Source organism: Ambystoma mexicanum, chromosome 12 (genome assembly GCF_040938575.1).
Source record: "Ambystoma mexicanum isolate Mex_15411 chromosome 12, UKY_AmexF1_1, whole genome shotgun sequence".
Classification (NCBI taxonomy): Eukaryota; Metazoa; Chordata; class Amphibia; order Caudata; family Ambystomatidae; genus Ambystoma; species Ambystoma mexicanum.
This window is the reverse complement of record NC_090936.1, coordinates 632511639-632536868: the sequence shown is the minus strand read 5'-3', so window position 1 is coordinate 632536868 and position 25230 is coordinate 632511639. Positions and strand designations below refer to the sequence as shown.

The 25230-nt window shown below is 43.5% G+C and overlaps 1 protein-coding gene across 5 annotated transcripts in view; it reads left to right on the top strand.

Annotated features, from left to right (window-relative positions):
• CADPS2 (calcium dependent secretion activator 2) overlaps positions 1 to 25230 on the top strand; it is a 2822196-nt gene that overhangs the window by 1034406 nt on the left and 1762560 nt on the right. For all 5 annotated transcript variants that reach the window (XM_069629098.1, XM_069629097.1, XM_069629096.1 and 2 more), the window contains one exon: positions 2373 to 2509. In XM_069629098.1, coding sequence (XP_069485199.1) covers positions 2373 to 2509 — 137 coding nt within the window. The remainder of the gene's footprint in view (positions 1 to 2372; positions 2510 to 25230) is intronic.

Sequence of the window (25230 nt, the reverse complement as noted above, 5' to 3'; positions counted from 1 at the left end):
ATAAATATATTGTCTGTACATGGCCTGGTTCTTGGAATTGGTGGCTCAGGGTTGTGGGTGGGGGGCTTCAAGGGGCATGAGATGAATCAGAAAGAGGGCTGAACAAGGAATTGACATTAAACTGTTTGTTGTGGCACTTTGATTGGAGAGGGACCTCCCCTTGTTGAGGGTGGCCTCTCAACCCATTACAGGAATCTGGCGTTAATTGCAATATACAAATCTGATATTAATGTGCCATTGCCTGGAACGCGACAATCTGATAACAGAATCACATTTTTGCAGTGCAGTTCTGAAATAATATTTATGAAATAAAGTAGATGTGTTTTCTGTATTGCTTCTTACTCTGGTTATTTGGATTCTGAACGTTTTTCCTTTAATAAACTACAGGTATAAAGCACCATGTTGACATCTTTTTGTAAAAGAAATCGCCATTTCCTTAATCATCCAGGCATAACATTAGGTTCCTTGCAAAACTTTCATGAAGCAACATCTCATGGTGAGCTACCTGCGGGCGGAAAACACATTTCCCTGTATAAATGCAATTATGTACACGGGCAATCGAGACCGTTGAGCTCCACTGTGTGAGACGAGCCCTTGACCTCTCCCTCCTGCCAGTAGACGCTGGGGTATAATGTGTCCTGCGCGGTTGATAGCCTGCACCTTTCAGCCGGGCCTTCACTGTCACACCGCTGCTAAGCTGCGTGCACCTTGTTGAAACCTGTCAAATGGATGTGACGCTCGCCTTGACAGTGCAGAGCCAAGTGATATGAATTAGTTTGTGCATCTGCTCAAGATGCGACGCCGCCGATCCTTCAGCTCGAATGAAATGCTTCCGCCATCGGCGAGCCCAGCTGACCGTTGGACATGACGTGGATCAATAGGATCTGGGGCTAAATGTTGCAATGTGACTGATTATGTTAGCATCATACTCTCAGATCAATATGGAGTTTTATTATGAGCCAAACTCTGTGATTGGTTTTGATCAATATGCTTTTGTCTTGCCTCCCATAGAAAGGGCGGCTGTGCACAGGGTAGTGCTCCCATTTTGCGTCTAGGGCTGTACATGTTTAGTAGCCATCGTGAAGAGACCTAGATTTGAATTTAAAGGAACAAAGGCTGAACTCGCCATTGTGAGGCAAAGTGCATTTTTAAGTTATCAGATTGTTCACTCAACGAAGAGCCGACCGCCTCGGATGGGGGGTAATGTTAACACATGACCAGTGCTCGTGGGCACAGTGGGGCACTTTCTGTCCATATTCGACACACTCATTCCCTCTGAGCTTTTGACGGAACCCGCCATTATAAAGCGCAATCAGCGGAGCCTGCCTTTCGATAAGGCCGCGGGGTCCCAAGGCGTTGGGAAATCCATTTGCGGAGAACAATACGCTGTGCTCTTTAATAGCGGTGGCATTGGGGCTAGCACGCCAGGCTTTATATCTTTATTTACCAGTACTCATTGCTCTCTTTCATCTGCGCATTGCTTAATGGGTACCGAGTCTGTCTTTCCTTTCACGCATACGCGTCACGTGCATTCGGGGCGCACTCTGTATTTGGGAGCGCCGTGGAAACAGCCGCATTCATTTCGCGCCGCGGCGCCAAGCGGTCCATCTGTTGCTCTTTCATGTCCCCTCGAGGTTTTCAGCAGAAGTCTAAATGCCCATGTTCTCATATGTTTAAAGGAAGACGTTCTAATAAATGTCCTTGTTAAAATGGCTCGTGAAATGTCAGATTTAGGAAAAACCAGCAATTTCTAGATCTCGATACCCCGCCGATCAAAACATTGGCCCTCATTCCGAGGTTGGTGCTAGTCATGGCGCTATTATCGCCATGACTAGCACCAATTCCGGTACCGCCACCGACTTGGTGGTATGGGGACTTACCTGTCTATTCCGACCTATGCCGGACCAGTAAGTCCCCATTTGAAAAGCCATTCCCCATTCCCATTTGAGGGCTCAATGGGAAGGGGGGAGGCATCAATAAAGGTACCACAAATTGAGGTACCTTTACTGACCCCGGTATCCCTTTGCGGGTCCCGTCCATAACGCCTGGTAAAACCAGGCGTTAAGGGAGGGACCCGCTAAGGGACCTCGGAATAGGGAGCAAAGGGATTACTGCACCGGTGCCGCCTGGTATCCCTTTGCGCCCAGATCGTAATGACCCCCATTGTACCAAAATGGTTTATTTTCTTTACTTGTGGTGAATAATAATTCGGGTGTTGGTGTTCTGATAACCATTTTGCAACTGGTGACACCTGCTTTTTTGACAAGCACGCTATATAGTTATTGGTTTGATTTGTGTGGTTATTATTAGCTATGAATGTGCAGGATTTAATCAATTCGTTTGCATGTCTCTCCCCCCCCCCCCAAACACAGATGCTGACCGTGCCCCGAAAGCTGGCATGGATGAGTTTATTTCCGCGAACCCCTGCTCATTCGACCACGCGTCCCTGTTCAAAATGCTCCAAAGGCGGACGCTGGACCACAGGTTGAACGACTGCTATTCCTGTCTGGTGAGTAAATGGCGGCGGCGCAACAAAGAGCGCGTGGAAGTGAGAAATAGATGCCGCCAACTGGTCCTTTATTCCCGGCTCACTTGATGGCCGTGCTTGCGGTTAGGCTAAAGGATTGCAATCGATTGCCTCGAAATTTGAAAATTATACACTTGGAGCCTACTGCTGTGCGGCTCAATAGAGAAGAGAATGGGCTTAAAAAGTGTCTCGGATCCGGGCTTTCTCAGCTCCTCCAGAGGGGCCTGGATAGGCGCAGACGCCTCTAATGAAGGCGGAAACCGCGGCGCATTTGCTGACACCTGTACAGGCATTTTGAAGGACTGATGCAGTTCGCCAGACGTCCCTTAATGTCGCCTCTCTTGTATTTGACCCCCCTCGTGTGAAGCAGGAACGGAGAAAATAACGCGATGATCCGGCCCAGGTTGAGAGCTGTTTTCGTCATTTTTCGTTTCGGCTATAAGCCGAAACAATTGCATTACTGCATTCGAGTGCAGATAAGGAAAACTGGCATATGGGGGAGACGCAACGCTTTCAAGGTGTTCTTTGGCCACCCATCGACTGCCCATGGCCATGCTAATCCAATGGTAATTCCCACCCACTTCCCGCCCCTGCCTGTCCAACACACCTCATGATCAGCTCCCTTTAGTCAAGCCTTACCATCGAACGTTGTGCCCGCAGTGCCTGCCAGTGTTTTTTCAAAGCAGTCTTCTGAGAGTGTGACTCAATTAGAGCTGTAAACACAGCTACTGGTGCAATACAAAGGTCTAAACCCGGCCAGCCTCTAGCCACCCAATTTAGAAGCACTATCTGTGCCCTTCTCTTAAGTCATGTTAAAAACAAGCATGGGCAAAGCTAACACTTTTGGCTATTGTATAAGTATTACACATTTGACAGGCCCTGCTATTAGATGCCCAGGTATTTGCACCATTCTACACTTTCTACCATCACTGGTCAGTTAACACCACTACGGCAGTGCCTTTCCCATAAATACACACAAGCTCAAAATGTTGGCATTGCCAATGCTTGTAAACTGAGCTACCACAGGTCGAACACCTCCATCCTGTATGAATAACATTTACTCATTAGAATTGCGTATTGCTACAGATATTAGCGTTGTGTGCCAATTGAGTGATGCTACTGTAAGAGCAAGCAGTTTGAGGATTTCACATACAGCAAGGACCTGCCAAGTACATATCCCCTCCCCCATTGCACCAGTGGCTGCTTTATCAACCCTGGGGGCAACATGCCCCTCTCTGCTCACAGAGACTAGGTACCGGCACACAGGTAAACGGGGTTCTTCCGACCTTCACACATCAACGCATGCCTGTCTGTTCCACTAACACATGCCCCAGCGGCTACCGGAGTGTGGACAGAGCCGCGTGCAGCGAGACCACCATTATTGGCAGAAGGGGACTTTATAAGCATTGTATTGCTTGACTTCACACTTGTGTAGCGCATGGCATTACTTTGCATTTACCAGGCGATATCTAGGTGTGATTTTGTCGGTATTCTTGAACCCTAGATGTGAGTAATCTTGGCGCTTCATCGCTAAGAACATAACTGCCAAACTGTTCAGTGCCTCCTCCCCACTGTGTTTTTATATACTATTCTCTTAGTTCATTCAGTACTTTGAAACTAGGGTGGTGGTGATTTGGCCCTTTACAAAAGCATCATAAAATAACATTTCTGCAAACACGCCTCGACGGGTTGTGTTTTTTTTGTTTTGTTTCAGCTTTCGCCATTTTAGAAACGGATCTTCTTATGAGCTCTTCAAAGATAACTTCAAAGGTGATCAAACGTGAACAACGTGTGTGTCTACTATTCGTCAGGCAGATAAAAAGTTCACAAGACATACCTGGCAATAGAGAAGTAAAAAAAAAAACTCACTAGCCACTAAGAGTGAAGGTGCTTTGCTTTCCAACAGCGCATCCAGTGTCAACATTATTTTCTTTATCACACCACAGTAGGTCACGCTTCGTAGCCTTGGCACAAAAGGAAGGGTTGTAATGACACACACAGTGCTACCACAACTAAGGTAGCTTGCACACGGAGCCTATCACTTTCCCATCCCTCAAATAGGCGTCCCTATATGTATAGTTTCCCCGATTGGGTTTTTTTCAAATGCAAAAAAACCCCAAGAAACGAATTCTTTATTTCCCTTCTTTCTACAGTGAATGAATGAAAGAGCCACTGAATTAATTAAATATGGCAGGCAGATATGTATATTTTCAATGAAAGTGTTATATGGTTAAATAAATCTTTTAACACATTAGCAAAGTACACAAATATACATAATTATGCACAGAAATGCATAGTCATTAAAATGTACAGCTGGGCTTCTTCCTACATTCATTAAGAAATTATAACATGTATCACTTTAGTAAAATATATGTATCAACGCCATGATAATTTAATACCAAGAAGACCAAACTAACATCCTACAACCTTAAGTCAAATCTTCGTGGATTCTTCAGGGTAATGGAGGCATTTAAACATTTCTAGCCGGATGTGGTACAACGTAAAATTATAGAATCGTGCTGTTAGCAGAATACAAATGGGCCCAGGATTGATCTGTGTTATGTATTATTTATGTATTTGATTTTTAAAGCGCACAAACATCCATGAGGCATTGTGTTAACATTATCGAGTTTAGAACGCAGGTTATGAAACCCTTAAAATTATATATTTTATATGGGCGTGAATGTGTGCGCTTACAAACAATACATGATGGGTAAAACATATCCGCCCCGGATAGCCCTATGTTGCCTTCCGGGGCGGTCTGGTGGAAATGTGTTAAATTAAATTGGGTAAAGGTTCCAGCTATTACAAGCGCATGGGTAAAAGCGGAATGGAACCTGATGCTGTATTATTTTATGGTGGTGTAAGAACTATGATGCTGAAGGCCGAGTGGTTTGAAAATGTCTCCAGAAGCCCGAGATGAAAATCTACCCCCACATCTCTACCACGTTCTTAAAAACTCAATAACAAACACAGTCCTTAATGGGAATGCCGACAGATGGATACATTGGGCCTGGAATTAACTGGTATGATTTAATTTCTGTGAATCACGTGTTTGAAATCACTGCCCTTTATTGAGCAGTAGATATAGATATGTTGCAGTTCCACAACTGGGAAAACCTTTGCAACATCATCACCCGAGTTCCAATGAATGCAGCAATAGACTATGCTGATTTTGGTTCTATTTGTTTTAAAATACATTCTTTTGAAAGTCTACAGTTTGGTGGTGCACTTTTGGTTAACCTGAATTCAACTTGTGTTTTTGTTATGCCCCCCCCCCTCCCACAATTTCCCTTCCCAACTACTGATTACCCACCACGACCCAGAAAGATTGCCAAAAGTTCATTGTTGAAAAGCCAACGCCATCGCAGGCACATCCCACAAGCATTCTATGCTATCTCAAGCCAGGCAGTAGGATATTGTTAACAACATAATCACTGAAATTGTATAATCGTAGGATTCCAAGCACCAGTCACTTCATACATGTGCTTTCTATCACCAAGCTAATGCTGGTCTTTAAGCACAGGACAAAGCTTTCATGTATACATCCAAAGCGACATAAAACCGTTTAAGAAACTAAAACATTCCACCAGTCTTTACTTGACTTGTAAATGAAGGTAGGTCTGTGTCATGCCCTGATATATGAACCAGCCCTGCTGGCCACTTAACCATATACGTCTCCTCATGCCAATAGGCTGTTTGCAAAAAAGCATATTTATCCAATGGCTCACCAGCTTCCTAAGTTTGAATTCACCATTGCCTCCACGTATGGTTTGTTCAGTCCGGTCAACCCAAAAGAACGGGAAGCCTGTACATCCGCCTGTAGCATCAGTATGGCAGTGCCGACATCGGACATGTATTAACTTGCGTTAGGTCTTCCTTATCGTGGAACCCACACACAAACTAATAAAAGGGTGGCCAATCGTGAATACAACATGTTCAGAACTGACTATAATCAATTGTTGAAGCATAGAGTTTTAAATAGTGACTCTATTATTGCACCTCCGCACCCCCGCCATATCTTGCAGGGAACAATTGAAAGCCTTGCATCTGCCATGCACCAAAAATCTTTGTGTTTTGTGGGTAAATCAATATTCTTTTAATTACGGTTGTGGGTGTTATTATCATAGCTCCTGCACAATAAGTAATGGTGGATGATAAACAAATCCTAATTCAAATTTCAAATATGCCAATTGCCTTGTGTGCCGTTGTATCTCTTATTGTATTTTGTCATGGTTTATCACGCCCCACCCCCCCCACCTCAGGGAGTTCCTTTCCCTACAATGAATGTGGTGCATGAAAAAGCACTTTTATTTTTTGTTAAGGTTCACTCAATGGACTAGCAACCAGGCTGGGGGGGGTGGTGTGGGTGTGGGTGGGTGTGTGTGTGTGTGTGTGTGTGTATACACACATTTATTTCATCACAAATAGATTAACATCAGCCACCAATGCTGTGGCAACACAAGAACAAAGTGACATCCGTACAGGCACCAACACAGAGATATGCAGTCAAAATTATTTCCTTTTATATCACCCACCAATACAGAAAAAGAACAATTCAGCACACACAGTGATTGCAGGTTTGGCTCAGAATACTGTTCTCCCAGCAACCATCACCCCCCAAACATCAATTAGACTTAACTCCTCTGAATGGAAGGCCAGTGGCAGAGAGTGGGAACACAATGGGAAAATCGGATTTGGGGTTTTAATCATACAGACAATATGAAAGAAAGAAAAGCAATGGGAAATTCATTTTGCCACACCTAAAAAGAACAGGCAGGACTTTGTGGTTTTGATCAGAGCACAGTGGGAAAATCGTTTTTTTGGATTTTTAGGCCAGATGCAATGTGAGAGAAAGAAAAGCAATGGGAAATTCGTTTTGCCATACCTAAAAAGAACAAGCAGGGGTTTTGGTCAGAGCACAATGGGTACACAGGGGCAATTTCGTTTTACACCTTGCATATGCAAAGGCACTACCAGGCTTCCCCTTCTGATTGAAAATGAAGGGGATCAATGGGGAATTTTGTTTTGCACCCTGCGCACTCATGTGGAAACAGGGTTTTCGGATTCATTATTTTGGCCAATCTTTGTCTATACCGGTTCAAAACACACTGCGAAAAGATTGTTGATTTCGAATGCCAACAATGCCCATCTTGCAATCACTATAGGGGAATTAATTGATTTAGGGATATACACAAACAGGATATGTTTCTATGGGGAAATAACTAAATGCTGAAACATATAGGGCCTACACAGTTTATGGCTTTGGGGTAGTTTTACTTGCAGAAGAGGCCTTGAACTGGGCACCAGGCAACATCAGGGCACAGCTGGGACCGCAAGGGTTCAGTCAAGCATCTCCGCTGAATCCTCCAAGGGGTCCCCCTCAGATTCTGTCTCTCCTTGTTCCTGTCTCAATGCAAGGTTTAGGCCTCTCTGCTGGGATCTTTCTCGCCGATTTCGTCAGCAGCTTGGATCTCGGAATTAGTGGAAGAAGTCCAGTTCTAATTCAAAATGGTTTATTTATAGGGCAAATTACATCACTATCTTGTCATGATTCTGGCGAAAGGGATTGGCTGGTTTTCACTACCCACCTCACCCCTGTGTGCCAATAGGACAAGGGAATGGGGAAGTGATTTGGGACAGCTGTGGGAGAAGAAAGCTTCATCATCCCCCTTTTACTGGTGGGCTCGCCCTGTTTTAAACTCAAAAATCTCAACCTGGCAAGTACGCTAAATTTTCAAATCTTTACATATATAAATATATTTTAAGAACTACATTGTAAGGTGACTCAGACAAGGCTAGTCTGAAATCAGCACACCCTTCCTCTGCAGAGATAGTTTTTCTTCATTTACTCAGAAGCCATATTAGTGAAAAATATGCCACTTTACAGTTCCTGTTTTAATTATGACCTGCAAGCTCATACCAACTTTCACATCTCTCGGAATCAAGAGAATGCCTAGATCCCATTTTTATTAATAATTCTAGTTCTGTTTATCACACTAACATTGTGTTAGCATGGTTAACAGGGGGTGACTGTCACCTTTAATAAAAGTCTAGAATGACCGTTGTGACATGCACGCTACCATTTTCATGCGATAAAATGTATTTCTCCCTTTTAATCAAACTGCAGTTTCACCCTCTTTCACTCTGGCCCCCGCTGCTCCAGTTTAATTTCTCCTTGGACATGTGACTAAGCAGAGCCTGGTCTGTGTTTGTTCGCTTCTTCCTTCAAGGCATGTGAGGACCTGGTAGCAACTTTCAATGGACATTTTATGATAATTTTGACCTCAAGGTCACTCCTGCTGCAAGAACAGACATGGGCTTATCTGGTCTTCACCGTGTTTTCGATCTAAGCCTATATATTTCTTTCTATATATTTATGTAATGGCTCTGATTGATGACGACAACCAGGCCTTTGTCTTCGGGGCAGCAGAGGGAAGGGCCTTGAGGTTAGTTTCATGTTGGGAGAAATCACTGTTCACGTACCCTGCAGCAAATGGCATTTTAAACACACACCCAAATGCAATTTTAAATGACATCTTATAAGGTACACAGTTTCCAAATACATGAATATCACTTCTGGATTGTCCGTATATATAAGGCTGTTATATGAGAACACCACATTCAAGCTTTGAAGGTCTAGTAAGCATTTCTCTTTTCATGCTGTCAATTTGGATGAGGGAAAAACTGAAAATGACATTCTTTTATTTATTTATTTTACATTCAATGGGCTCCGTTTCACTTTAGCTGCTTGGAGCCCAATCTGGTATTCCATTGAAGATACTGTACGAACTGTTGTTTCTTTGTGTTTACCTTCCTGAAATCCTTTGCACATATCTTTGCACATTGACTTTAAAGCCCACTTTCTTTCCTTGGTATTTTAGGTTCAATAGGCCTGATATCTGACATCATTTCTGTGCTGGCCTTATATTTTGGTGAGCATTTACAAATGACTCTGGCCTCTTGATTACTATCATTCAGGGGCTACATTTGACCCCACAATTGGCCACTCCGGACTACTGTTGGGAACACTTGATTCCTGAGTCCAGCAGGTTACATTTTGTATCCATTTCTACCCAAGTGAGTATTCTTGTATGAAAGGCTATGCGGAGCCCTCCTTTGCTGGTGATTATTCTATCGGTTTCTGGGAGGACAGCAATACTTTACAGGGAACCTTTTTTTAAATGCACTAGTGCTGTCCTGAAGCCAGATATTATTTGCAGATTTGTGTGAAAGAGACAAGCATGTGGTATGGTCATAGTTCACTTGCCTGGGATTACCGCAGCAGGGTGAGCTTAGACCAGTTCTGTCTAGTGCATCTGGATGACTTTAAACTTCATGGAATCGTACTTCAGAGTTTGCCTGTGACAGGAGCAGGCACATTGTTCAAAGCTAACCCAAACCCCCATCTTGGAGACATGCTTATTTTTTTAGATTGCATACATATACTACAAGCCTAATGCAGCCAGAACCCAGTCTGGATGTCCACCCACCAGACTGCACACATTCAACTAACATCTTCTCCACCTAACGCTAGGATGCAGCTACCATCTGGCAATTACATCAGCTGCACACATAATTGGTGCACCCACACACCCTTCGAAACGTTCTCTCTCTACTGACCTGGACTGCGGTCCCCGCAACCTACCTGCTCTTTGAGATCATACCAATGATACGTAGAACACTATATAAATACCAAATAACATAACATGCACTTTGAAATATTACATAAAGCACAGTATGATGGAGCTCTTGCAACTCATGAGTGAGGACTCGTCAACAGTGAGAAAGGAGTAACATGTGTGCCTGATCTGTATGAATGTTTCTTAATAAAAGGCACACTGTTGAAATGTCTAACAACTATACATTTTCACACTCCAACTTTTAGCACTAGAAACACACGCAAACCAGTTATAAAACCTTATCAAGCAGGGTGTTACTTTAGTCCTTACTTTTTGTTGAATCTTCAACTGCAAGAGCTCCATCTTGATATGGCTTATGTAATATTATGGATTCCTGTGTGTGTATAATAAAAAAAAACACCAAATTTAAAAAATCATAATTCATACCTTTAGCCTCTGTACTTTGCAATTTATGAATCCAATAACATTCACGCAGCATTGAAATTCATCCTCTATACCTACCACTCTTAAGTCTCTAAATATGTTATTATGTGCAAAATCTCATCAGCACATGGAAGCCATTATTGACTTTTCAGCCAATTTTGTTCCCCCAAATGCAATCAGTAGCTATTGATAGTGACTGTTTGCCAAATATTGTGAATTCAGTTGCAGACAGGTAAACGGCAGCACAGATGACCAACATCCAATGTACTGCAACAAAGTCAAATCTAAAACAACGAACAATGCTTTCACTTTCTTATAGAGAAATCGTTCACTTGTACATTTTCCCTGATGTATGCTCATGCATGCTTATGCAAAAACTGTTCAAGTTCAGCCAAGTTTAAAATCCACATTAGCACATAAATATATCATTTTTGTTTAAATGGTATGAAATAGCCCAAAATAAGACCAAAATGAAATCTCAAGTAATTAACTCGCATTTTTTGTGTATTTACTCACTATTACAGTAACCGTTTCTGTTTTACCGCAGCAACTCAAAAACCTGTATTGCTATTGTCACTATGACACTGAATGACACTCCTAGACATATCGAAGAGACGATTATCATTTCGGCACAATTGCACTTTCCCAAACTAAGACTGAAGGTGGATTATTATCCCATAATAATGACCACTCCCATGGCTTATTGGGCTGTGATGTTGGATTTGTCATCAAACTGTATACAGTTTCTCCCAAGTGGTGACTTGATTTGTGTGACTAGGCCAGTACTCTTGGTTTGCATAGAAGGGATGGGAACCACTCTCAGCTGGGTTTGAAAGGCCCACCAGGGAGAAATCCAGAGACAGTCCTATCTCTGTGATGGATGGTGGCAGTTGAGGGCCCCAATTCCAACCCTCCTTGTGCCAGTCTATTTCTGACCTTTGTATCATGCCATACCTCCTCGACAAGATGCTTGTCAGTATTTTCTTATTTCTCTTGGTGAGATCCCACCCCAACGACAAACCAGCAAAACGCATCCAAGAGAGAGCAGCAATTCAGGGACAGCCACCAGAAGGCCAGGACCCGTTCACAGAATCCTGGGGAGCTGGTTACTGGTGATCTGCTGGCAGAGGAGAGGCACCAGTGAGTGGAAAGGGGAAACACAGTGCCACCAGTACGCGACAGACAGGGAAGCTGTGCAGTGCTGCTATGCAAAACTGCAGCAAGCATGCACAGCTGCTGCCAAAGCCCCTAGACCACCAGGGACAAATACAGCGTAACAACCTCCCCCACCCTCAACTGTCACACTTTATTGGACAGTGACACTCAACTCACGGAGTTCCCCCTTCCCCCTTAATCAAGGTGTTGCACAACAAAGCACTTAGCAGATTCAAACATGGTCAGGTTTCCAACTTGTATAATACCACTCTGCTTGTATCCCCTGTGTCACCAATAAGCCAGGAACCAGGCCGCTGTATAGGAATAATACTATCTTTTTATTTAAATGTACACAATTGATAATAGCTCAGCACAATCACCAGCCACCAACTCAGTGGCACAACACAATAATCACATATGGCTTTTACTTGCATTCATAGACTGACATGCCTTTCTTAAACTTTCAATTGCAACAACACAGATTGAATTTCAAATCAGTGCACATGTGGGATCTCTCTGCACATTAACACATTGGAAAACTTTAAAGGCACACAGTCATAGGTTTATTTATCACAATGCTCTTTTCTGTCAGAACCCCTCTCCCAGGCATTAGTTTTATGGGACCCCTATGGATTTGAAGGCAAGGTACAGGGAGTGGGAATATATTGCCAATTTAGTTTGGCTTTTATTTTGAAAGGTAAGGTTTGGGAAATTAACTTGTTGGAAACATTTGATTTGTAGCACACATTCAAATAAAATGCAGAGCTTTGGGATTCTGGTTTTGGAATAAAAGGGAAAATTTGTTTTAGAACACACTACATTCGAAGGAAATACTGTTTTTTCGGGTTTCTTATTTTGGAATCAAGGCCACCCCTCTTCTGTAAGGAAATCGGGGGTTACAAGAAAAGAGGGTCACCCAATTATTTTATCAGCTATAGTGGCTAAAACACACTGGGAATGAGATTTGTTCATTTTCAATTTTAACAAATATCATCCTGTTGGTTTAGGTATCCCAGAGGTCTTGGTGTTACTACGAGCATACCCATTCAGCGGCCAGGCCCCAACAATCCTCCCACAGTATACAAACGGAGGACTCATCCAAGGGCAAGTTAGAACTGTTGTTTATTACACAAACCGACAGGGATCATACAGGACATTCGAAAATTCCCAGAATCACCGCTCCAGAGCCCGTGTTGGGCCATTTTGTTGTTCTCCTGCATCACAACATGGGCCCTTCCCCGAAAAACGTATGGGTCCTTCTGGTTGGGTGATTGGAGTGGTATCCCTTATGGATAGCACCTATAGATCATGGTTGATTGGCTGTTTCATGTCCGGTTGCAGTCCTGTCCCTTCCCCAAGAAACTATCTATTACATTGTTGCAGGGTCGCAAGATTACCATTGGCACTTGCCTTATGCCATCTGCCCCTGGAGTTCTGGTCTCTGTTTGGCTGGAGTTGATCTCCCTAGGCCTGGGACCCAGCTCTGTTCACAGCATTCTGTGCACCTTCTCAAGGTGGTGAAAATGACTTTGCTCCCAATGTAACTATTCGCAGTGCCGCTTTTGCCTGTGAGAGTGTCCTCAGCGTTGCAACTTGGTTAACAATTCCATGTTTCACTCATGTCTGTGTTGCTGAGAACCGATTGTCTTCTCACCATGGGTGAATGACAATTGTCTAGGTCAGCTGCATAACATGGTTGAGGACCACAAAATTGTGCTCTTCTGGTCTACAATTTGAGGATTTAGTCCAGTTTTCTGCAAATGGCTCCTCGTTGTTTTAGGTTTGGAATGTATTGCTTTTCTCTGACCTTGGCTGCCAGCCCTGGCCTGCTGTTCTGTGCAGCCTGGTTCTGTTTTCCCTCATCTCTCATCCTGCGGCTTGTGGCCTCATGTAATCCTCATTATACCTATATTATGATTTCTACATATCTATACCATGCTATGTTTCCCAAAGGTTTGTCATATTTGGTCTTCCAGGCTCCTTACATGAACATGTAGTTCCATAGGGTTAGTTGCAATAAGCATCTGCATGCTTGCTCTGCATCTCTTCATTTACCTTGCATTCAGCATTTCTGCACTGGGCTAATGAGACAAATAATAAAAGCTTTTGACAGTATGTATATGTATCTGTCCTCTATCTACAGAACTGTGTAAGCATGTTATTCGTGTGGGTGCATGTTTGTTTGTGTAACTTCGTGCATGGCTGCAAGTTTACTTTATGACTAACTTGGCTATGTCATTGGGTCAATGATGACATCGACACATTGGTTTCTTGGCATTAGTCGATGTCATCCATCAAGGCATTTGGGTCCATAATCAGTGTTGAGGCACTTGTGTCCAAAAATACATTAATTCAATACGGTTTAAATGACGGTCTAAGAGGGTATCTATCCGCAGATGTGGATGTCACTGGCCCTCATGGGAGCTGTCCAAATAGTGAGTTCCTTCATGATTTTTTTAACTCTTTGGGCCGTCATGTTCATGGGGTGAGGTGGGGCATTCCAGGGACCCTCTCTTCAATCCTATGATCTTTTCTTTAGGGCAATTAATTGGATTAATTTTGATTAAATATGCTAAGGGTCTACACAGTTTACCCTCCCGCCCACAATTAAATGGAAAGGATTAAGGTAGGTAGTTCCCACACAATGGATAGCTTTGGGAGATATCTACTTACTTAGGAAACCTGAGCTCAGGAGGCCAGCCAGAATTAGGACCCTCTTTTGGTAACTGGCCTCTATTCACAGCAAGGCCACACCAGCCACAGGCCTCTCCAGATAGTGCTCCCAGTTTTCCAAGCAGATGTCCCCAGCTAGTTTCTAGGGGGTCTCCTTTTCACTCTCTCTCCTCTTGTCCCTCTGTCTTTCTCTCTCTCTCTCTCTCGCTCTCTCTCGCTCTCTCTCTCTCACTCTCTATTTCTCTCTGAGTTTGGCTTTCTCCATTTTAGTCTTCCTTCTTTCCCCTGGTTTTCCTTGGTTCCCCCTTTGTAGGTAGGAAACTGCTATTATATAGTACTCATGACACATCCACATTATGAATATTCTCAGGCTTTAGATTGGACATTCATTTTCCTTTCCCTCCCACCAGTCTGGCCCCTGCCAGCTGATAGGTCAAGGGGTTTAAGAGGTCTTGATTATGGATAATAAGGGGAGGAGAGAAATGCATAATTTCAAAATGACATTAAGTTACATTTGTGTTTTCTCAAAGTCCCAATATGGCAATTTCTGCAATTTTCAGATAGCTAAAACAGGGTATGTATTTTTGGATTCTACGATATATGACGGATCTTGGGACACTAATTTGAATGCGGCACGACCTTCCTGGGGGGAGCCATCATTTGTCATGGTTTATTCATGAGCTGAAATAGTTATTCACATCCAATTTCACAAAACCCAAATTAATTTTACTTTTTTCCATCAGCTCACCAATTTTGGATTTCTCAGATTTGAGTGTCACAAACCCATTTTCATCTCTAACTGAAATTACGTGCATTGCACATTGTTAATATTTAGATAGAACTGACAGGCTGTTGGTGGTCCTTGAAATTGGTCCTAAATGAGCCCATTACGATGCATGGTTCTCCTATTATTGATGAAAAGGTGTCCCAGTTATTTGAAAGTCAATACATTAACATAGAAGCCTCCAATTTCACATTCAGATCACCCCATAACTGTTTCATTTTCTCCAAAGTCACATGACTTGGACATCTGCTTGTCTATGTTGTCTGTTTATACAGTCTTTGAAGTGCCACTAGGATGCTATGAGAGGCAGTTTATTGGGGTCATGACAGCCCTGAAAGGTCAGTTCTTTTGGCTGCCATATCTGAGCCTTCCACAATTTTAATCTAAAAACTGTTGTATTTCTTTGGATTTAAATCAAGCAGCAGCAGCAGCTACATGCATAATTCTGAGAAAAATAGCATTTTAAATAAAAAAAGATGTGTTTTTCGTGTAACATTTTACATTGCCTCTGGGCCTTCTGTCCATGCGTAAGGTATTTCTTTAATATAGTTGAAAAGTCATGAGTCCTTTCTGAATTGTTCACATATAGGCCGCCGTTTAACATGGGAAACTGATGTCCATTTTAAAACTCCAAATAAGCTTTTCCATTTATTGTCAGTTTATTTGTTGGACAGTGTTTGTATTCGTGTCCATGAAATATCGCTTTGCTTCACATGGATTTCCAGACCAGTCTTGTATTGCATAACTTCAGTATAACATGCTGCTATGTTTGTCCACCAAATTGGGCCTTTCAGCAGTCTATGTGGTCAATATTTGCAGCAACACTTAGAATGCTTTGTGAACATTTAGCAGTTTTCAGTTGTAAGGCACACTCTCCTTCAGCTGCGTGCCGTTCCATTTTGACAAAGTTGAGGGAGTACCCTTTTTGTTCATTCACTGGGTGTCATGGCCACAGGCCCCAGAATACAAAAACCACACCATCTAGTGATGGGGCAATGGGTCACTTGACTCACCTATGTCACTTTGGGACCCATAAACACAGGAGCCCTGGCTGGACTCAGTCCTGGCGCCTTTGGCGCCAGGCTCATATAGAGATGTGAGCAGAAACACTCTATTTCAGTGCAGGAGTGCTTTTACTTTATTTCAGTGCTGGAGTGCTTTCATTTGACAAGAACTTTCCAGGAGCTGAACGCCTTTATTCCAGAAAACATCCTCAGGTGCTGACTCATCCGGTGTGGCAGGCAGGCTGAACCTGGTGGGCGTGGGTTCAGAAGCTCAGCAATATAAGATGCTCCATCGTTAAGGCCGGTGCTTCGCGTTACTGTGCACTCGTGTGCAATGTGACGCTCACCGCCGCTTGGACCAGTTTACTTACCTTTGAAACTAGGCTTTCTCCTGCATACTCACCTCCAGAAAACCAGTGCCCCATCTGCAGACTCATCTCCTGACATCCAGTGATCTTGATCCCAACGCCCCAGCACTGCACTCCGCATCCATGAACTCGAACCCTGTGAAGAAGAAAGACAAGGTTAGAACATCCGTCCCAGGGCCGCGCCGCATTTAAACCACGCACACCCCCTAGTTAATTTACCAGCTACTGTACCGCTGCAGCTTCGTTCCTCATTCCCTCCGGCTGCCGCCTTCGAGCTCCGCAGCTTCTGTTGGGCCAGCAACATCACCAGCAAGGGAAGAAAGAAAAAGATCAAACATCAAAAGTGGAACGGACAGCAATACAAGACAATCACTTTACAATGCAACAAAAACAGACAAGGAAAGACAAAGGCAAACAGGAACACTTACCTGAAGTATAGTGGCTTAGTCGCAGCAGGACTGGACTACCACGTGCAAAGGACCAGTGAAGGAACTCGGTCCAGATCATACAAGCGCCCCTCCCAGAAGCAGCAGGACGGAGTGCTCGCCAAAATTAATCAACAGGTGAGCTTTTCAGGGAGAGCGCATCCCACGGGTACCACAGTTTGGGAGAAGGGGTCTGCAAGGGAATCAGGCACACAAGCTGGCATACTCATGCCCCCTATACTCCACGCAGGAGCATTCCCGAACAGCATCACCTATTACCACCAGTCGATGACATAAGCGCAGAGTGGGAAGTCGGACCCAAGCAACCTCACCCCCTGGAGGGCTGCAACCATGTCCCAATGCCTCCGCAGAGACCAGGTGAGCATAGCACTAGGCCTCTTGTTGGAAAACAATGTTTTGAACTGGCCTGCTTGTTCCAATGGGTCTCACCTATCAGCCAGCTTTACTGTCACAAAAGGGGCCTCATGTGGCCTTTTAATTTCTTTCACTCTGGGGCTGAATTTTCACCCCACGCAACAATGATACTTACCTTTTGTGGCACAAGGCACAAAGCTCCGTAACATGAACTCAAACATCCAGCATCAAAGAATCACCGATCATGTGTGATGGAGGATAGGGGAGATTGAGTGACCTCCTTCATTGTTGATTGCAGATTTATAGATGGAAGAGGGGGCATAGTAGAAATGTCTGTGGAATCATGATAGTTGCAGAGTCGGGTTAATTGAAAGTCTGCTGTATTGAACGTAGTTCTAGGATTGTTAATAGATCGAAAGTTCTCGGTAGAGGAGCACTACATTTTATTTTTATTGAAGATACTGTATCTTTGTGATATAGGCTACAGGCACCTTTTAGGTTGGCTGTGATGGACAGGATTTTGTATTTGTGCCTGGCTGATTCCAGTATGTGAAAACAATTTAAGTTCCCTGTTAGGGAACTCCCATCCCCTGCACACTACCTGGGGCTATGTAGCCAAGTCTTTCAGAATAAGTAATTAGATATTCATTCAATTTTTTTAATACAATTTAGACATTCTATTTCTTGAGTAAAACTTAGACATAACATAGTCTGTTCATCAGGTATAGTGACAGCTTTTTCATTTTTCACTTATGTACAAAAAACAACTTGTAACTTGATTTTTGGTTTATTCAGGATTTATTGGTCCAAACTAAGTTGCCCAACGCGTTTCTCTTCTTCAAGGGCTGTATTATGAAAATCAAACTTTTGACATTTTAAAGGTAATGGACATAACATCACCCATTTGAGATGGGCAATACTGGAAGTGATCCATCCCCTCCCAAGGGGTGGAGATTTGGCCAAAAGGTTATCCCAGAGAGAACTGTTCTGGATACATAAACTTGACGCACTGGCACCACATGGCCTTAATGAGGAATACTATTTAGGCCTTTTTTTTAATAAATCTGACCCCATCTAAATAACCACATGGGAGCAACTACATCATGCTGCACTTGGTAAACATTAAGGGATATGTAATGTTGTGAATTTCATCAAGTTAAATGATCACATCATATTGGTGAAAATCGAATTAATGTATCCATAATAGTAGTGTCAATATGTCACAAAATGAACTGACAACAATGCAAATTAAGGATAGTATTTGTTCTGGATATAACTTTGCAATCACAAAACAAGTGACTAGATTGTGAACTCCATCTGAGACAGTAATATTATCACAAATGTGGTCTAACTATGTATCCTGAGTTATGTATTTAATTTGACTATTTGTCATCCTGTTATGAATTCTCTAGTGGAATATTGTAGATTGTACTGTTTTTTGACAAACACAAGATCATTCGATCAAGGAGGGCATTTCCTTGAATGTATGGTAAAAATTACCAAATGGTTAAAAAGATTAACCCACATAATAAGACCAATTAATTATTAATCATGAGGAAGGTCTTAATAACAGACTCCTCCTCCCATAAAAAACTTCCGCTTTAAACCATCTTCAAAACATAACGGTTAATTTTTCATTAAAAAATGCCACATCGTATGCATTTCTTTAAATAAGAGATCAAATAGTTTTTAGAACTTATCATGAAATTAAGGACATCCCCCCCTTGTCTTTCCGCCTTATCAGGAGACTATAATCCAAAAGCAATCCTTCACTCGTAATTTGTTTACATGTGTGACATACTGCACGTACGTAACATGATGACGTTACACTTAAAACACCATACATATGGCCATTTTGGATGTATAACAACATCCGGTGCAATACCAGCCTTTGAAGCCGAACAGCACTAAAACTAGGAGAGGAACGCAACAGAGATCAGTAAGTACTCCTTAGAAACTCTGTGTCTGACTTTACTTCTATTCAACTACTCAGCAGAACTTACGCGCTCTAACCCAGGGTTTTTCTATTCCCAGGTGGTTTGGCGCTTGATGTGCCACACCTTTGACTAAACCGTGGATATTAACTTTATTGCGCTTCCATCAGCAGATAATTCCTGTGCTCCCGGCAGAGCAACCCCATATTTTTTGAATCACCACTCCTTAGTAAGTGTTGTTTTCATCGTTACTTGATAATTAGGAACCTAATGAATCAACACTGAATATCCTTCGGGATTACTTCTTTTCTACCAAACAAATAGACATTATTCAATATCATTTTTGGAGTACAGAACCATACTTACCAGATTGTACAGTACTATCAACACCTTAAGTGTTCCTTTTTAGAACAGATTCTGAATTGGTCATTTTTTTCAAGGTTAGGCTAATCCTGTAATACATGTCCTAGATACTCCTGGAGAATCTAAGAACATAATAATTTTCAATCTGATAATTACCATGGTGGGAAGAACGTCCTTCTACCCAATATATAAAGAATTAAAGAAAAAAGGAACAGGGTAAGCACATCTCCAGTTATTATCACCACAAGGTTTTATACCTTATTTTGAAGGTTAAGAAAGGGGGTAGGAGAACAATTGACTATTGAGGTAAAATGTAAGCTAGACTTTGGAGTGCATGGTGCTAACTCATATTTGATCCCAGTATGTGGCAGGCTTGTTTCATGAGCGTCCATAAACCTGTTTTTGGAGGGAGGTCTTGAATTGCACTTTTGACTGGGGATGTCAGAGGCTACTACCTAAGCAATGTTAAAGGAAACGGAATTGAGAAGTTCATCAGTCGGAGATGGCCCATTAGCAGTTGTTGCAATCAGAGCATCTGAGAAGTTTGCAACAGGTCATAGAGTTGATGCAGAGGTGCAAAGACATTTAAGGCTGTTAAAGATGGGAAGATCCAGTCAAGATATATGGAGGGCGGATTTGTAATCTATAGCCATTTCACTGCCGCTGTAGCTCTATTTTGAAACATCAGTGAGAGTTTAGTTTTTAGGATGAAAATGTACAGGTTGATGGCATTGTGGATGGAGGATCTGGAATTGACTGTGCAGAGGGCCATGGAGAATATTTCTAGGGAATCTTGAAGACTGTATTGATGAGATGGAGAGTGAATTACCAATGAAAGAGTGAATCTCTTTTTTGCAGAAATGTCTAGCTGACATGTCTAAAGCTGTTGAAAATGTAAAAAATCTAAGGGGCCACAAAAGCTGCTTTTGATGGTAGTCTCTTGTCTGGATGCCTTCTCTGCCTCCTTTAACTTCATGCATGATAGTGAGTCATCTTTGGTAGAAGGCGTTCTTGATGCTTGATGTGCTCTCAAGATAGCCCATACCCACAGTTTAGGTTGGGTTCCTGCTAGAAATCCCCGTGCCATACACTGTTGGGGTCCACAGACAGAGATTTTCACAATGTCCAACAGCCAAACCATTCCGAGAGTTGTATGCCACCGATCAAATCCCCAAATCACTAGTCAATTAATGCTATTTACCTTACCATGGGATTTGTGTGAAGAAATGTTTACTAGCCGCCATGCTTGAAGAAATGAAGCTCTTAAATTCCTTTGGCAGTGGATGATAGAAGACATTTTCTAAGCATAACAGCCTTAAGGAAAGGGTGTGCTGGAAGAAATAACCACTCACGATTCAGGTGGCTATATGAACACTTTATTAGTAAAGCAATAGCAGACACATAACGGCAACAAGCTCAAGTGACCCCATTTTCCTACTGTGGCCCGGTCTCATATACCCACATGAATACATGGGTTTCAATGACAAGGGGTGGGGGGGTCTCAACCTGCCAAGGTCACACCATACAATGTTATTGCTGACAGAGAACAAACCCTCTCTATCCGGCCTTTTGATGCCAGCTGCACTCTGCGTGCTTTTTGAAAACAGCATAGCATGATACATTTCTCTAAGGTGGGTGTACTCCCTAAAGCTTTGCACCTGTTCTGAGGCAGGCGAGAGTCCCTGTAATATGATGACTTCTGCCAGCTAAAGCTGCTTTTCAGCAGGAAAGTGAGAGCAAAGAGCATGCTTAGCTATGTCAAAAAGGGTATAATTCAGAAGCGTGAACAGTGAAGGTGAACATTTTAATTTTTGTAGTGGGAAAAATGCTTTTCTAACTGACATGCGCAACATAGTCTACTATCTAGCTTCATGCAGGTTAGAGACATTGGTTCAAGCATGGTGAGAGGCAAACAGAATTTAATGGTGTACAGTGACGTTATAACAGGGGGCTATATAAATGAGTATGCTTTTTTACTTATTTTTCCTCCACAGTCCCCTCCCATGAGACCTGCTCTCCAGTCTCATTACAAACATTTAAGAGCATACCTCACATCCAGGCATATCATAGCCAATTGTGTCCTCAGTAACCTGACAATACATCACGTGGGAAACATTCGAACAAGAACCGATTGCACTTTGGCAGAGGCATTTAGAGACCGTTGACAGACAGGACAGTCCTAAGATTACAACCACAGCTAAAAGCAGGATCTGATCAATGGACGTACCTAAAGGTCCTAGTAACACTACAACTCAGGACCCCCATGATCAGGAGGTCTCAGTGCTACTGTGTAGACGGATGTGTAGAAGGATGGCAGTCTATCGAATGAGGGTGATGTCAGTGATATTGCTTGTATAATTTAGTATGAAAGTCCAGTACTCACTTTTTATGACAGCACACATGCCCCCTGTGAGGCTAGCATGATACCCAGAGCCATACGGTTCTGGAGTACCATAGTTTGGATGGCCAACTATTCATGGGACAACAAATACAACGATGCAGTGATGGAGTTGGCAATATCCACAATAGCTAGTACTATTGAGTCAATTGGTTTCTGTTAGTTGTGACCCCAAGGGCTGGTATCAGATATACCACTCATATTGCAAAGGATTCCCAATCCATGCTCTTCTTGGAGCAGGGTGGATCAGGGAGAGCAGGGGTGTTTCCCACTGCAGGCAGAATATATTCCATGTAACAGCACCTTCCCCAATTGATGGGCAACCATGAATAAGCCTTATCCCCTTTCAGCACACGGCTTCACCTGTGGTTTGTGTGATCTTCTTGCATCAAAGAGAAACGAATTGTCCCCTCTAGCAACCAGGGATATCTGACTGCACAGAGCAACAAGGCTGCCAGAAAGGCTGGGTCCAAGGAAAAACCCTCACACAGATGGCAAAATACCTTGCAGTCAGGATAACAGTAGAACAGAATCCTGCTCATGATACAAGTTGACTGCACTGCTGCAGACGGAAGCCGTGAGGTGTAGCTGGCCATGGTGGTTAAAATCAGAGCTGGCATACCAGAAAGGAAAGGACAGAGTGGCGCGGGAAAAGTACAAGATGGCAAAGAAGGGAAACAGAAAGCAATCACTGGTGATGTGCAGTGTACCCATTCTGTGCTGCATTTGTTGTGGAAGGAGTGAGGCACTTCCTCCTGGTATGTGCTGTGACGTGCCCAGCATCGTTGCCATCTTGTGGTTGGCGAAACTGATGACACAGTGAGCCTTGTCTCTGGGTTGTCATGTGATGCACACTGTGCTTCCATTGCTCACATCTGGACCAGGGGCAGACCCACATTCTGACATCCCTGCAGATGAAGTAAGTTCCAGAATAAGAGGACAAAGGCAAAAGTGATATTTATCACTACCCTAGAATTAGTGGAAATGTAATCTTGTCATTTGCTAGTTCCCATGTATAACGACCCTTGGTTGGTATAGCATAGAAGACCAGGCACAGTGGAGGAGAGGTGACGTGCAGCTGGTTTGACCTGCACCTGGTCTGGGATGGGGACATTTGGGGGTCCAATGAAACCCATGTGCAAATGACCGCCCTGACAGTGTCCGGGGCCTACATACTGGTTCTTCCATTTGAGATCCAGGCAGATGTCTCCCACTGAAAAGGAATAGGTGCGATGGGAAACCGAGAAGACATATCGTGGGGCATATGGGCACTCACCCAGCAGTCAGTCAGATTGAACATGCAAGTGTACTGTACCGCCAGGAGAGATGCAAATAGGTGTTTGAGCTGTGAGTCCAGGGGTGTGAAGCGGGGCCCTCATTCTCATGGCATGAGGTGCAGAAAGAGGTCAGACACAATTACATAGGAGAACATTAATAATCTAATATTACCACAATACCCGAAATGCAACCAGACATGGTGCCCTCTGTGAGGCTCTCCTTGGGATTTTCCGGCTCTGTAATTCTTCATGGCTTCTTCTAGGGTGATAGTTTGTGGTTTATGGGCAATATTCACCTCAGTTAGTCAGAACTGTTGGCATGCACGGTGCAGGTGGAAAAGCTTGAATTTGAATCCCCTGTTAGAGTAGGTTTAGTTAAGGTTTCTGTGTATTTTTTTTGTTCAGAATAAAATTTTGTAGCTTGAGAATACTAAACAAAGTCTTGAGTCTCGCATTGCTGACCCTTATAGTAAGCCTCCACCCACCCTGAAAACACATTCACCAGAACCAGACCGTAGAGCTGTCTTGTGCAGACCTGTTTTTCACATGGCTTCTCGCTGCGCTCCCTTTGCATCCCTCTCTGGCTTTTCTGGACCTCTAACAGCATTTCCACATGCCAGCTCTCGCATACAAGTCACTCTCCTTCCAATCCCTCTCACAGTTCCAGCACTGGCTTTTAAATATCCAGCCAGATGGTATAGGTCCTTGACAACAGGACTGCGCAGTGAGAGATTGCAGTCTGTTGACACTCTGTTGCATCTTCCTCGTCCCAGTACCAAAGTGGTGGTGGTGTATGTTTCTGGTGTGTCTCTCCCTCGTCCCAGTACCAAAGTGGTGTTTGAGTGTTAGGGAGAATTCTCTGTTTAGGCTGAATTTCCCTACCTAGTGAGTCCCCCAGCAGCTTTGCTGGATTGCTGGGGTTTATTTTTTTCTCCTGCCAAGAGTGAGACTCTTTTACCCTCACTCTTGGGCATGTTGAAGTGTGTTTTCTTGGTTAAACCTTGTGTTGAATGGGCTATGGGGTCTTTTACTCCATAGGGCCTCATATATTTTTGTGATATGGGTTACACAGCACCCTCTGTGCCGTAACCCAGGGGTGTCCTAGGGACTCCCCAACATAGACTCCATACCCTGGGACTGACTACTGTCTCCCAGGGCATGTAAAGTCACCAAAGACTTTACTAGTCTTAAATCCTGAACAGAACCAGTACAAACCATCATATTGTGGACGTACTGGCTGGGGCAATTCGATTGCCCCAGGGTCTGTTAGTCGAGGGGGCACGTCTCCATCCCCCCTGATCGAGTTTTGGCTGGTGGCAGTGGAAACTACGTTTTATATTCGACCGCGAATATTTTCCTATGGGATTTCCCATTGTTTTAGGCTAACACATTTAATTATTTATTTACGGTAGCCTTAAACATACCGCCGGTTTATATATTTATTATTATAACTCCGGTTGGGATTTTTTGCCAAAACTTGATGCTAAAATAGCGTTGGCATTCGCCTCTGTAACTCTGACCCAAAGTGGAGCCCTTTGTCCCACTTTTGGCGGGCTTCTCCACAGAAGCCCTCCAAAGTGGTGCCACTCTGTCTGGGGTACTTAGGAGGGGTGGAGGGGGATTTAGGCACCCTGGACTGAGTTACCTAGGTAACTCAAGTCGCACTCCGTCCTGATTGGCCCAAGTGGTGAGCCGGCCGGCTCACCACTTAGCATGTTTGAGTGACAGCTAGGCTGGGTGAATGGGGGTTTGCTGCATAAAAGCAGGGCTTTGGGGACTGGAACTTCAGAAGTCGCCACAGGACCTAAGAATCCAACGAGGGACGAGCTGAGCTGATCTGCTACGACGACACCGCCGGTGGAGCCCTGCTGAACCATCTCA